Here is a 15,420-nt window from a genome sequence, read left to right as displayed (position 1 = left end):
ATATGGAGGCTCCTCAAAAGACTAGGAATAGAACCACCATATTACCCAGCTATACTATTCTTTGGTACTTATCTTGAAGAATTAAAGTCAGGATACTATTCATGCATGCCCATGTTATAACAGCATAATTAACAGTAGCCAAACTATGAAACCACCTTAAGTATCAATAGATTAAAGAATAAAGAAAATGTGGTATACATACAGAATTTAATTTTATTCTGTCACAAATAAGAATGAAATTATGTCATTTGCAGGAACATGGATGGAACTTGAGAACATTATGTTAAGTGAAAGAAATCAAATTCAGAAGGTCAAGTGTTATATGTTTTCTCTCATGTGGAATCTGGGGAAGAAAAAGGAAAAGAAAGGTGGTAGAGGAATCTCATGAAAATAAGTAGAGTACAGAATGGGGCAATGGGGAGGGAGAAGAAGAAAGAATGGGGAAATACTGTAGAATTATATTGGCCAAATTATATTCTTATATTGTGTGCATATAAGAGTATACAACATAAACATACATTGGTGAAAAGATAGCCTCTGGAAACCCATATGTAGCAAAATGAAATTAGACTCTATCTCTTACCCTGCACAAAACTGAGTTCAAAGTGGACCAAGGACCTAGACATTAAAACACAGACCCTGTACCTACTAGAAGAAAAAGCAGGCCCAAATCTCCATCATGTTGGCTTAGGAGATGAATTCCTCAACAAGACTCCTAAAGCACCAGAAGTAAAATCAAGAATCAATAAATGAGATGGTATCAAAAAAAAAAAAAAAAAAAGCTTATTCACACCAAAAGAAACAACCAAGAACATAAAGAGAGAGCCTACAGAATGGGATAAAATCTTTGCCACCTGCACCTCAGATAGAGAATTAATCTCCAGGATATTTATATAACAGTTATTTATATAACGCAAAACACTTAACACCAAAAATATAAATAACCCAATCAATGAATGGGAAAAGGAATTGAACACATACTTCACAGAAGGAAAAATATAATTGATCAACAAATATATAGAAAAATGTTCAACATCACTAGCAATTAGAGAAATGCAAATTTAAAACTATACTGAGATTTCATCTCACTCCAGTCAGAATAATAGTTATCAAGAATATAAGTAATAAATGTTGGCAAGGATGTGGGACAAAAGGTACACATACATTTCTGATAGAACTGCAAAGTGGTATAATCACTCTGAAAAGCAGTATAGAGATTCCTCAGAAAACTTGGAATTGGTTCACCATTTGATCCAGTTATCTTACTCCTCAGCATATACCCAAAGGACTTAAAATCAGCATACTTACAATGATGCAGCCATATCAATGTTTATAACAGCTCAATTCATAATAGCTAACTATGGAACCAACCCATATGCCCTTTAACAGATGAATGGATAAAGAAAATGTGGTGTATGCCATAAAGAAGAATGAAATTAAGGCATTTGCTGGCAAATGGATGGAATTAGAGACTATCAGGCTAAGTGAAATAAGCCAATCCCCCAAAAAAACCAGAGGTCAAATATTCTGATATGTGGATGCTGACTCACAATAGGTTGGGGGAAGGGAGAAATGGAAGTTCACCGGATTGGACATGGGGTATGGGGTTGGGAAATGGGAATGAGAAAGACAATAGAATTAATGGGACATAACATTCCTATGCTCATATATGAATACAGGACCAGTGTAACTCCATGTCATGTACAACCACAAGAATGAAAAGTTATACTACATGTATGTATGTCAAAATACATTCTACTGTCATGTATAACTAAAAATAAAAAAATTAAAAAGAATATGTACCAGTATGTACAACTATAATGAACCAATTAAAAATGGAAAAATAGAGAACATTTTATTTATATATTTTTTCAGAGATTTTTGATACTTTTATTTTTGATGAGTCAGCAAGACATTCTCATGGTTCAAATTATAAAAGATAAACAAGCATATATAATAAAATAAAATCACTATTACTCAGGCATCCAGTTCCCTACCCCCAGAGGCTACCCCACTTCAAATACTTTTATTTGTTCTTTTTAGTTATACATGACAGTATATTTTGACGTATCATACATATATGTAGTATAATTTTTTATTCTTGTGGTTGTACATACATGGAGTTACACTGGTCATGTATTCAAATATGAACATGGGAATGTTATGTCTGGTTCATTCCACTTTCTTTCCCTATCACATCCCCTCTCCTTCCCCTTACTCCCTCTTGTCCAATCTGGTGAGCCTTCACTCCCCCCTTTCCCCCTGGTCTATTTTGAGTGAGTATCCACATATCAGAGAGAACATAGGGCTTCTGTTTTGGGGGGTATTGGCTTATTTTACTTAGCATGATGGTCTCGGTTCCATCCATTTACCAGCAAATGCCATATTTATAGAGAGCATTTTAAAGTATATAATCAAACATAAATAACCAACCACCTCTACAAAGTTTGAAATTAATTAGGGCAGCTCAGGAATAATTTAAGGAGGAACACTGCAGAATTTTAGAATTTCTTCTTTGCAAAACTTCCCTTTGTTCTAGGCTTTTGTAAATGATTCAATGGCACTTATTAAATAGTTGGATTCTCCAACATTTTAAACCAATTATTTTAGGCCCTTTGACTTTACCATTGAACTGCCCCCCTCTGTGAAGGAACACCTGTGGAGAAAGCCTGTGAGGAGGCTCACAAAAGAACAGACACAGACACAGACACAAGGTATAAGTAGGCAGACAGAGGTGGAGTGTAGAGGAATGAAGTGAAGAAGTGAAGGAGAAGTGGTGTCTGCTCCTCCTTCCTGCTGAGTTTATTAACTCAAAAAAGGTTATATATTACCCATCACACCTGACTACACTCTAACCAGTATTCCTTTAACCTTGAGTGCTAGCTAACTGAGATAAGGTACAGGTTAATACAAACACAGAGCTTCTCACACCCAAGGACGTTACTATGGAAACCAGGTAGTACACAGCATAGTTATCTTAATAGCCTCAGAGGGAAACTGCTGGGCATTGCAATCAGGGTGCCAGTTACCCCTGGGAGTTTGCTCATGAGGGGAACACTTCCCTGTCTATTTCCACAGTAAGAATACCTACACCCTTCAAACTAGGTCCTATGAAGCCTTAGACATTCTTCCCTTTGCCTCCAGTTTCCAGCTCTGCAATCCCTTCTTGAATTTAGAATAAATTTGGAAGCCTGGCTCTTTCTATACTGGTTCACTCAGGAAATCAATATAGCTGATCTAATTGAAGCCTAACCATAGGATCTCTCAACAATTTGGCATCACTCTGATTGATTTGTGATTCCCCACATCAGATAAAATCATTGCTAAAATCATTTAGGAACAAATAAAGTTTCAACATATTTATTATTTTCACTTTTTTACTCATAGATAGAAATGAAAATATCAAATAATATATATTTCAGAGGTATACTCATTCATCAGCTGAAACTGTATCTTGGATAGGAATTAAGAACTTAGGAAAAATCAATGAAAGCATTCTATGAGAATCAATTTGCTCTATAAATTCATAGTAAAGAATATTATATTTTAGCACTATTTGTAAATTATATGATACATCTTCTATACCAACAAAATGTACTACGAAAAAAACACAAATTTTTTCGTATAGAACAGATTATTATTATAGACATGAGCATAAGTCAGGGATTTTGAACCTTAGTGCCTACTGACAGTGGAGCTGGATAATTCTCTGTAGAATCAATAATGTCAATGTAATAGAGACTAGGTATGAAAAAAGTATAGTATGTGGCACCCTACTATCAGGCAAGCTTTCTAGATTAGACAATGAGACACATGGAAAGACAGAAGAGAAAAAGGGTCACTAGATCAACCAACACTTTTATGTTATTCATTCCTGGCAAATGACCAAGATGATAATTTTGTACCTAGAACAGTCTAAAATCCAGTTCTGTAACTAAATAGTCACTGGTGACTTTGACAAGCAGAGTTTCAGTGGAGTTAGGGAAAGTTATCTCAGTATAGCACTGAATAGCTGAAAAATGACAAAGTAGATAATGCATGACTAGAAATTGAACAAAATAGCAGAGATTCTTTTTCTAACTCTACTCCTGACTAGAGAAACAACACTGAATTCCCACAAGGAATAGTTCAGACCTGCTAACTCCTAGGCTATCCTTCCTGCCTCTCTTTCTTGGTTTAGATGGACAGCTGGCCCAACGGATTTGTTATAAAATCCTTGTTCCTTGATGGTCAGGTTCAAATTTAATTTTTTTTTCTGAACAGGCTTTTACACTATCAGCTCAGTCTCTCCCAAATTTCCACCTTTGGTGATTAAATAAAATGCAGCAAAAAATTCATCAAAGATTACTTAGTCATTTACAAATCCATAAATTCCAAGGTACTTTGAGATACATGTCTGCCATTTTAATAAGATTCATGAATTTTGTTTTTATCAAAAAGATTGAATTCATTTTTTTTCAAAAATTTCAATAAATAAGGGAACTGCTATTTTTAGTAGGAATATATGAGAAATATATTTAAGAAAAAAATTAAAAATTAGTTTCTATGCCTAACAATGTTTTGGGAAACATTTAAGTATTTATGAAAAGTCCTTTAGAATCTTTAAGATTATTTTAAATCATTATTCTATGTATGATACACTTTTACTACCTGTTTTTTATTTAATTAATTTATCCTGCTAGTAATTTTATCCTTATTCCAAAGCTTGCTATTGAGGGGCTACTCTTCCTTCAAGACTGAACTCAAATCCAGCCTCCTCTATGAAGCCTTCTAGTCAAATTGTTCTCTCATTCCTCTATAATACTTCATTAGTACTTTATACTACTATAGCATTTTAGTGCAGTCTGTCTCGGTGTTAGAATTACTCAATAATGTCTTTATCATTTTTTTTATATCCTATTGAGCCCAGCATAGTTTTGTAAAACAAATGCTAAAAAATATTTACTGAAATGAATCAAAGAAAATCACTATATTAAAAATAAATCTGAACCGAGTTTAAATGTTTTCTGAACTTTGTTTAAATTATAAGCTTTGTTGAAATAATCATGAGCCTATCTTGGTTATCTGGCAAATAAATCACATGTATGAAAAGATTTATAAAGTACACTGGTTCACTAATTATTGAATAATCAATAAATAATTAGGCAAATGGTAAAGAATGGAATGGTGATTACAAATTATTGACATATCATTACAAACTATTGACATATCAAAGCACTGTTATAGAACTGCCACCAATAATTTTATGTCAAGAGACTTGAACCACCTCTCTTATTATTTCCATGACCTTAGGCATGTTTGTTATTCATAAGACATAAATTCCTCATATATAGCATGCCTATAAATATCAAACACAAAAATTAAAATACTAACAAGTTAAACTACTGAGAGGTAAATATTCATCAAAAGATATTTGCTGTGTTTTCATTTAATTATTACAAAATATTAATTATCATTCTCACAAATAAATCTTGGCATAGAGAAACTACATAATTTTCTTAAGGGGCGTATAGCTATTATAAGTTAGAATTGGAGGGCTGGGGTTGTGGCTCAGCAGTAGAGTGCTCTCCTAGCCTTGGATACAATCCTTACCACCGCACAAAAATAAATAAAATAAAGGTACTGTGTCCAACTATAACTATAAAAAATATATTTAAAAAGAAGAGTTATAATTGGAATTTGGTATCAATTTAATTCCAAAGTCAAAGATCTTGGCCAAAACTCTGAAATGCTAAGTGTTACTTTCATCACTTCAAACTTTATAAAACATGAATATATGACACTAACTAGCTATTTCTTTTCTCTCTTTTTTGATACAGGGTACTGAACCCAGGAGTACCTATCTACTAAGCCACATGCCCAGCGTTTCTTACATTTTATTTAGAGACCCCGTCTCCCTGGGTTGCTTAGGGCCTAAGTTGCTAAGGCTGTCTTTCAACTCCCAATTGTCCTGCCTCAGCTCTGGAGCCACTGCCATTACAGTGTGTGTCACTACACCCAGCTTAGTTATTTCAATATTAAGATTTACAAACCCTAAAATAGAATGTATTAAAGTTTCCTAGATGATATAAAGTAATATACCTAATCAGAGCACTCTATTAAAATTAATATGAAGTGTAGGCAAAAAAGGTTAGAGGATTGATTTAGTATTTATTAGCTTAATCACTTGCTAATTGCCTGTTTCTAATATATTAGCTAGTTGCATTCTCAAATATAAATATAAAAAAATCGAATTAGAAATAAGTCCTATAGTGTTTCACTTAAAAATTGTACTATTGTTTTGTTACTTAAAATTTGGAACCTTAAGCATTAAAGAAGTATAAGACCTGGAAGAGCCATCTATTTTCCTTCCTTTTATTCAGAAAATGCTCTATCACATGCCATCTTTTGGGTTGCTTTCTTCACTTTACAATTTCTGACAAATGTGCAATTCACAAAACAACACTGCCACCCTGGGGATAGAGGATTGAAAGTGCACAGCAAGGATGAAAAATTCATTCCACTGGACTGATTTATGGATGAGAGAGATACTTTTATCATATTGTAACCTGTTGTAAATTAAATTACTAGTAACTGTTCAAGTACTGAAAGCTGTAAAGAATATGCTTAAGAAAAATGACAGAATTATCAATAGTAACTTCTCTTTTACCCAAAAATTCAAGTAAAAGAGAAAGGTGTAGAGTTCCAACCACTTTCTTGGTAAAAGTCCATAATTTCTAGCAGCTTCAATAGAATTAGAATATTTATGGGAAAATGCCTTAAAGGGAAAAAACTTCATTGAAGCAATCAAAATTGAAAATGTAAATGAGAAGATTTAGTAACCATTTACTCAGAGAAAACATCTAGGAAAATAAAACTTCCTGACTAAACTATTCATTATAACAAATATCAAATATAATTTCAAATGGTCTCATTTTGAATTTATTTACAGCCACATCAAGAACAAACATGCAAACATTGTTTTTAACATTGTTTTGGAAGTTCTAGCAAAATAATAATACAAATAAAGTGTCATAAACACTGAGAAATAGAGGTTATCTTCTGGGTTATACTTCTTTCTGCACATTTTAAAAAGAATCCCTTCCTCTCAAAGAAAAATACTAGAAAAAAATAACAAGTATGCCAAAAAATCATAGTTGTCTGTACTGGTAATAATAAGTTAAAATAGAACATATTTCACTCATGGTTACAACAAAAATCACAATAATATGTTTTAAATTCTGATGAAAAAAGTAGTATTACACAGCACAAAACTCAAAGTAGACAAGAAACATGGTAGAAGCACTTTACACATATGCCACAGTCACTGATTTACCCTCAAAATAACAAAGATTCTATACAAGCAAGTAAATGTGCTGTCTGTGTGTACACATATTCTTTTTTGTTTATTCTAATTTGTTATATATGACAGCAGAATGCAATTCAAATCATGTTACACACATAGATCACAATTTTTCATGTCTTTGGTTGTACAAAAGTAGAGTCATAACATTTGTTTGAAAGAAGAATATGTCATATCACATATTCTTCTTCCAAACACACATAATAGCGTACTCCAGTATAGTTCCACTTGACTTATTCATTAAAAAATACATAAATTCATCCATTCCAGTAAACAAAGAGTCAATATTCTTTTTAATAGGTCCTTAACCTGATCATTCTGCATAGATGGATAAATTTCCTCTATTTTTTTATTTCATTTAGATAACAGTTTTACATATACATCATTGACTTGTAGCAGTATTACTATAGTTTTGTGCTAAAAGTAGAACTTTTGATTTAATAGTAGGAATATTTAAGTTTTAATGAGGTTGCTGCACAAAACTAATGTTTGACATATGTATACACTTACCAAAAACAAAATCATGGACATGTTAATCCACTCTAAAAGTTTCTTCAGGATCCTTTGTCATTTCTCCCTTCTACATGTCCAACCATTCTCTAATACTTCCTCAAACAATCATTGATCTTTTTTTCCTACTTCACAGTAGTTTGCATTTCCTAGACTTAGTATAATTGAGTTTTACATAAATGGAATAGTATATATTCTTTTTGTCTGGATTCTCTCACTTAGCATAACTATTTTAAAATTTACCCATGTTGAAGTATATATCATTCTTTTTTATTGTTGAGTGGTGTTGTATTTTGTGTGTGTGTGTGCATGCTTGCATATGTGTCATAGTATATCCCTGTTGAATGGAATTTTAGATTGTTTTTATATTTTAACTGCTCCAAATAAAGTTGCTCTGAGGATTAATACACAATTCTTTGAAAGGATACCTAATTCCATTTTTCTATTGATTCAAGAAAAAAATCTTACATCGTATGGCTGGTGGATGCATAAATTCTTAAAAACTTGCCAGACTATTTCTAACATGGCTGTACCACTTTACACCACCACTAGTGACAGAAGAGGGTTCTAGGTCCTTCATATCCTAGCTAGCGCTTGGTATGATAAGACTTAATTTTATACTCTACTAGGTGTATAATGGTATGACACTATGTTTTTAATTTGCACTTCCCTGATGACTAATGGTTTTGAATATTTTCATTTGCTATCCACATACCTTTTGTTTTTAATTAGTTAATTTATTTATTTATTGGTACTGGAGATTAAATCAAGGGACTCAACAACTGAGCCAAATTTCCAGCCCTTTATTTTTTTACTTTTTATTTGCTAAGTTGCTATGGGTCTCACTAAGTTGTTAAGACTGATCTCAAACTTGTGATCTTCCTGCCTCAGCCTCCCAAGTTTCTAAGAATACAGGCATGTGCCACCACACTCAGCTCTCCAAATATCTTTTAAAGTGTAGTATCTGCTAATATTGTTTTGCTTTTTTATTGTATTATTTGTTTCCTTATTGATTCTAGAGCTTCTTAATGTATTCTAGATAAAAATCCCTTATAAAATATGCGATTTGTAAAAATTCTCTCTCCATGTATTGTTTCTCTTTTTTACTTTCTTAATACTGTCTAATGGGAGATAGAAGTTTTCTTACTGATTAGGTGCTATTTATCAATATATTTTTATATGGATTCTGCTTTTGATTTTATATATCCAAGAAACCTTCGCATAACCAAAAGTCAAAGTTTTTGTCCAACATTATCTTCTAGAACTTTAGCTTTCAAACCTACATGTATGAACCATCTTGTATTGCTTTTTCATGTGGCATGATGTACAAGTCAAAGTAGTTTTTTGTTTTTCACATAGATATTCAATTGTTCAGTCATAATTTGTTGAAAAGACAATCTTTTCCCCATTGAATTCCCTTCACAATTTTGACAAATCACTTGTCCAAAAATGAATCTATTTTTCAATTCTATTATGATTGATAAACAACCATGTTTAGTTGTGATCCATTAATGGATGACTACTATTTATGGAAATAAAAAATGACAGAAATGGCAGCAATAAGGCATTAAAATGAGAAGAAGATTATTTTCTTTGAGGTAATATGGAAGGATTCTCAAAAAATGTAAGTATATTAGACTGAATTGTGCCTCCACTCAAATTCATATGTTGAAGCCCCAATGTGACATGATTTGGAGATAAAGTCTTTAATGATGTAATTATTTTAAATGAGCTCATAGTTGTGGCATCCTAATCCAACAGAATTGTTGTCTTTATAAGAACAGGCAGACATATTAGAGATTTCTCTCTCTACATGTGCACAGAGGGAAAAGCCTTGTGAGGATATAACCATAAAGAGAAGGCAGCCATCTGTAAGTCAAGAAGAGATCCTTCACCAGAAATTAACTGTTAGTTATTAGGGAAATGTAAATTAAAACTACAGTATCATATCATTATATGCCTATAAGAGTTGCTACTTAATCTTGGATTTCTAGACTCCAGAACTGTAAAAAACTAAATTTCTGTTGTATAAACTACCCAATTTGTGGTGCTTTGTTATACCAGCCCAAATAGACTAATACAGAGGAATTTGAGAAGCTCTTAAAGAACCAGAAGTGGAAAAATGTAAGTTTCTAGTGAATGTGTTTGTGGATCCTTAGTTCCACTAATTGGACCACTGTTCTAAAGAATAAAAGGTCTCAAACAAGTTTTTTTTAATGATAAGAACTTTGTCATTTCATAAGCCTTATATAATTAATTGAGCCCAGTCATCCTTTCAGGAATAAAAGAGTGAAAAGGTTTGATGTGTTGTTTTCAAGAAAAATTTGTAGTCTCATTAAGTAATTATTATTATTACTAGAGGAAATGTGCATAGCTTTAAGAGAGCAGGTTAGTAAAATCACCTTTATAAACAAACCAAACAATTTTTATATTGTTGCATTAAAGTAAGATGTATTGATTTTGAAGTAGTATATATATGAAACAAATAATTTTACATGGATATTGTGAAAATGGAAAAAGAAACGTCTCTGCAAAAATGGAGGATTTAAGGCTGCTGAGTACTTAATTCTAATATTTAAAAATGACAGTTCACAGGAAATTTCAAATTAAGGTAGACAATTATAAATACTATAAAAATTGATGGTGAGAAAAATTAACTTTTTAGAGGAGGCTATGAAAAGAACTCTTAAACGGATAGAAGGAATTTAGCCTGGTCTCCAAAGTGGTTTTTACAAAAGTAGGTTGTGAGGAGCATAATATGCAAATGAGAGAGCATGGGCTAAGCAATGGAGAAAAAAAGTACTGAGCCTCAGTAAGCTCTGGTGGCCAGAGAAATAAGGTAGGTGTTGAGATGATCATGAGAATTAGATACAAAGCCTTTAAGATCTACAGATGAATTTTATATTAAAATATACCTTCTGAAGCATTACAGGATCATAATACATTGCTATCCCAAAATAGAAGACATAATTTCCTTAAAGCTCTACATTTCTCTTCATTACTTTTTTCCACGTATTTAAAATTGATGTTTCTACTACCCACACGATGCTGAAAATGCTCCTACACACCAGAAATTCAGCTTTAATAAAGAAAGACAATCAAAATTCAGTGTATGATATAGTAAAACTGCTTTCATGCAAACAGGAATTCAGCAGTTAAACATTTGTGCCCAGGTCCACATAAAAAATGAGAATATAAAATCCAAATACAAGTCTAAGCTATTCAAGAGGAATTAGGAGAAGTGACTCTGGACAATACTATGTCACATGGACAAATGCTTAGATGTGGGCCATGGTTAAGCATGCTTTGGTCATCATTTTGAAATTAATAATTACATCTATGAATTTCAGTTTAGTAAGTGAAATCCAGTGGGGAAAAAAGGAACATATACCAAGGGCTCTCACTCTTTGTGTTATGTACTGTCCTGTCCAGTCCCAACCTTCCTGCTCCCAGGTCCCCACATAGCCACAGTTGCCACCTTGCTTGAGCACAGTGTCCAAGTCTTGGAGCAGGGATCTCGGGCATCTTTAAGGGTCTGCACTGATACCTCACTAGTCTTGCACTTGAGGGAGGGTCATTTTAAATCGTAAATAAACAGCATGATAAGTTCAGATAGTGTGGGAGAACAATTTTTGAGCTTTTTGAATGAAGGTTCTGTATTTTCATTTTACGTTGGACCCCACACACTATGTTGTGGTACCTTAAGTCTTGTAGCAGTAAACCGTTCCAGCAGATGACTGAACAACACACTTGTCTTCTCTAAGGTCCGTTTCCATACCTGTGAAATAAGAACACCAATTCCTATCTCATTGGGTTTCTGTGACGATTTTGATGCTAAGTCATGTAAAGTGATTTGACTCATTTTAACTGTCAATATTAAATTGTTAATTAATAACTATCTAATTCATAATTAATAACTAATTATCTATTATCTAATTCAGACTTAAAATCTCAATTATGTTTTCTTTGCCTGGAGATCAACACCTCAAAACGGACATTCTCACAGGCTGTAGAAAATCTGTATTCTGGTTTTGCTTCAAATGTCCAATTTACTTCAGTTTGCTTTTACGTAAACCTCTGAGAATGTTCATAACATATCTACGCCTCAGAAATATGGGAATGAAAAGCTGTGCGATTCTCATAATACGTGTTTGTTCAACGCGCATAAATCTTCACATACGCTGAATAAAAAAATCGGAGCAAAAACTCGGTCACACAACTACTTGACCTTGTAACTAAAGCTTTCACACACATACACACACACTAGGAAACAAAAAAGAAGGCACTAACGACCTTTGATTAAGTACTAGGAGGCATAATCAAAGCAAGGTCATGAAAAACAAGCGCTTTGGGGAACCTCAGGAGTGGAACTCCCTCAGGCTACCCACCCGCTCCCCGTTTCCATAGAAACACGCAATTCCGCCGCGTCACACTCCGAGCCGGAAGTTGCTCTCCCTCAGTTCTGCTCCTCCCCCGCCCTGCGTCGCGTCGCTTTTCTCCAGTCGTCAGCTTCCGGAGACGCGGAACAGTGTAGGGCGGAAGAACCTGAGGTTGAGGGGCGTAGCAACGCAGCCGCGGTGTGACCGGCGGAGTTCACGTGCAGATAGCCAAGGATTCTCCGTCTGGACCTACTACTATGGCGCCGCCCGGGTCTCTGAACCTCAACAACGAGGTGAGCGCCGAGGGCTGAGAACCAGTGGGGCCAATATTGGTGCTCTCAAAACCAGCTATTCTGCGTCTTTTCGACGGGCGAGTAATCGGGACGTGGTGGGGTGAAGGATGCGGCCTCTTGATGGACCCACGCGGGTTTCCAGGAACTCGGTGTATGGCCGCCAGTAACTCCCCTTCCCGATTTCTAGAAGTGTCAGCACAATGCGTGATCCTTAATAAACTCTCCGTACTCATGACCTGCTTTTTATTTACGGTCGAAAATGAAAGGGAAAGATTAAGAACTGTAGCTTTTCTTAAAAATTTACTGATATTTAATGAGACCGTGGACGGTTAGTACATTATTTCTTCGTCATTTTTCTGTCGATTCCATTTACAGACAAACCTTAAGGACGAGTTATTTATACTTGGCTATCCTCCATTTCCCTTCTCTTGTTCGTTCTTTAATCTGATCCTGCATTTGTTCTCATACCCCCTCCACCATAATGCATTAATGTCACCTGGTTACCAAGTCTGCCGCTTAAAGTAAGCTCAAAAAGCAAGGATCAAATGAGGACCTCACAGCTATATACAGCAAAAGTAGTCTTTATCCCCTTATTCTGTGGATATGTATCTGTTAAGGACAATTCACTGTTCAGATTACAGAGTTGTGTAAAATATACCTTAGATTTTCCCTTAACCCGCATCAGGCAGAAATGCGTAAGAAATACCCACTTATGATACAGTTTATAATTAGTGTCCCCAAAAAATGAGTAGAGCAGAAAAGTTCCAAAGAAAAAGGTCATATAGTGATATCTGTGCTTGATATTTGAGGCTCTTATACAGGAATTGCAGTCACTGAAGGTAGAAAGCATTTCAGGCAGAGGGACTAGTACAAGCTGGGAAGGGATGGTACTAGGAAACCCTACTCCGATAGAAAAGGCTTCACTGAGGAACTTGTGGGATGAAGTAGAAGATAAAACTAAAATTATGTTTTTGCTTTATTGCCAGATTGAGTCTGGATTTCAGTAGGCAGAGTATAGAATATACTGAAGGGGAGGGTAAATGAAACTAGTGATTTGTGATAGAAAACAGTTGGTAGGCTATTTTCTGTAGGTTACCATTGAGATATAAAAATCCGAAATCATTAAGATGGCCTTGGGAATTCACAGGAAATACTAGTTAGCTTCATGTCAGGTTTTGACTGTGATAGTGGTAATGACAGGGAATCCTAGTCGCAAAAGGCTATTTTTCATTTAGCTAACTTCCAGGCCTCCTGAAAATAGTTAAAATTTTATCATTAAACTTAGTTTAGATTGAGGTGTGTATTCCTTTTGCAATCAGAATGATTTCTATTCTGGAAACACCTGTTTCTTTTTTATATATATTCTCTGCAACATGTATGTTTTATGACTGCATGCTGGATGACTAAATGAATTTATCAAATCAGGAAGTATATGTGCCCCACACTAAAATTTAATGTGTTCCAATATGAAGAAGATAAAAAGGACAGAAAAAAAGTGGAGATGATGTTATTTAAAATTAACATCATCTTAAAAAAGCAAATGCAGTCATGCATTGCTTAATGATAGGAACAGTTCTATGAAATGTCATTAGGTGATTTTGTCCTTTTGTGAACATAGAGTCACAAACTAAGACAGCTATAATATCATTATCAGTAAATAATATAATTTTATGAAACTACCATCATATACATAGCCCATTAAAATTTAGTTATGCCATATGACTATATAGATTTATTACATAAAAACTGGAAAACATACCAAAGAAAAGAGCAAAACTAGTTAGAAAAAAATACAACAGATATGGCAGATAAAAAACTAATGCTATTTCTCTAAAACAGCTTATGGAAATTAAGAGAAACTGTTGTAGAAAATGGGCAATTTCTCCAGAAAGAAATTATGTTTGAATCACAGCCTCTGGGACAGGAGTCCCCTGTGATTCTCCTTTGCTAGCAAATCAATAAACCACCTTTTTCTCAGAACTGTTTCCTCCTTATTGGATTGGCAATGGAAACAAGAACTGAGCTTTTAGTAACAAATTTGGCACCCCAGGTGGGACCTAAGAGCATTCCCTGTTCCAGCTTTTTTGGGCAGCTAGGGTTCCAAGGAACCCTACTCCCATGCTAAGGATGCAAGTTGACAGGCAAACTTGTTGAGAGCCAACTGTAGAGAGTTAGAAGATGGGAGTTTGCCTTGGGTTCGACCAAAAGAGCTATTCCTGTGATTAAAGGGAGGGACTGAGGCACTAACCCAGCAGCTTCTGAAGCAAAAAAGAGCTTCAGGGAACTCCCACCTTCTCTCCCTGAATGGTACAGGTTGTTCAATCCTGGTTCATTTTGAGAAAATGTAAACTGAACTCAGTAAAGTTGTGACATCCTTAGCCATCTGGTAAATCCCTCACCATGCATGCAGAGACCCTTGATTTCACACCTCTGCTTCCTCTTTGTGGGAACATCTGTGATGCCACTTCATGTAGGAATCATGGTTAAGCAGGAATCAAGAACCTAGGGATATTTTCTCCCTTCTGATGTCTCCTAGGTTCTTATCTGTTTGTTGGCCTTGGGTTTGGGAATTCCCTTTGGTTGTCTGTGTTTTGGTGGTGTTTTTTTTTTTGTTGTTGTTGTTGTTTGTTTGTTTTGGTATGTTACTGGCCCTTTTAAGACATGCCCAATACTTCATTGATTCTATAGGTAGTCTCTTGGGAAAAATCTTGGCTGGTCAATTTAAAATTTTGAAGAGCCTGTCTAGTTGTTTGTCTCTCTGTTTTTGTCTTTGGTTTTTTTTTTTGTTTGTTTTGTATCTGCTGCTGGCCCTTTGAGACATGGGCCGTGCTGGGTTGATCTTACCAGTAGTCTCTAGAGAGAAAAGAGATCTTGGCTGAATGGGCCACTTACAGGT

General features: G+C 34.6%; 1 protein-coding gene and 1 long non-coding RNA gene across 4 annotated transcripts in view; one reads left to right on the top strand and one right to left on the bottom strand.

The window, feature by feature from the left end:
• The window catches only part of LOC139703685 (uncharacterized), a 46,885-nt gene extending 34,625 nt beyond the window's left edge, over nucleotides 1–12,260 (bottom strand). The window contains exons 1-2 of the long non-coding RNA XR_011705794.1: nucleotides 12,146–12,260; nucleotides 11,553–11,630 (exon numbers count right to left, since the gene is read on the bottom strand). This is a non-coding gene — a long non-coding RNA (uncharacterized lncRNA). The remainder of the gene's footprint in view (nucleotides 1–11,552; nucleotides 11,631–12,145) is intronic.
• Nucleotides 12,261–12,392: 132 nt separating this feature from the next.
• The window catches only part of LOC114103590 (serum response factor-binding protein 1), a 65,040-nt gene continuing 62,012 nt past the window's right edge, over nucleotides 12,393–15,420 (top strand). For all 3 annotated transcript variants that reach the window (XM_071607153.1, XM_027949336.2, XM_027949334.2), the window contains exon 1: nucleotides 12,393–12,524. Coding sequence is in view for 1 of the 3 variants with exons in the window: in XM_027949334.2 (XP_027805135.1) it covers nucleotides 12,489–12,524 (36 nt within the window). In the remaining 2 variants the exon portion in view is untranslated. The remainder of the gene's footprint in view (nucleotides 12,525–15,420) is intronic.

The sequence above is a fragment of the Marmota flaviventris genome, assembly GCF_047511675.1.
Source record: "Marmota flaviventris isolate mMarFla1 chromosome 5 unlocalized genomic scaffold, mMarFla1.hap1 SUPER_5_unloc_3, whole genome shotgun sequence".
In the NCBI taxonomy this organism is placed as follows: Eukaryota; Metazoa; Chordata; class Mammalia; order Rodentia; family Sciuridae; genus Marmota; species Marmota flaviventris.
The sequence above is the reverse complement of the archived record's forward strand: the minus strand, read 5'-3'. Positions and strand labels throughout refer to the sequence as shown.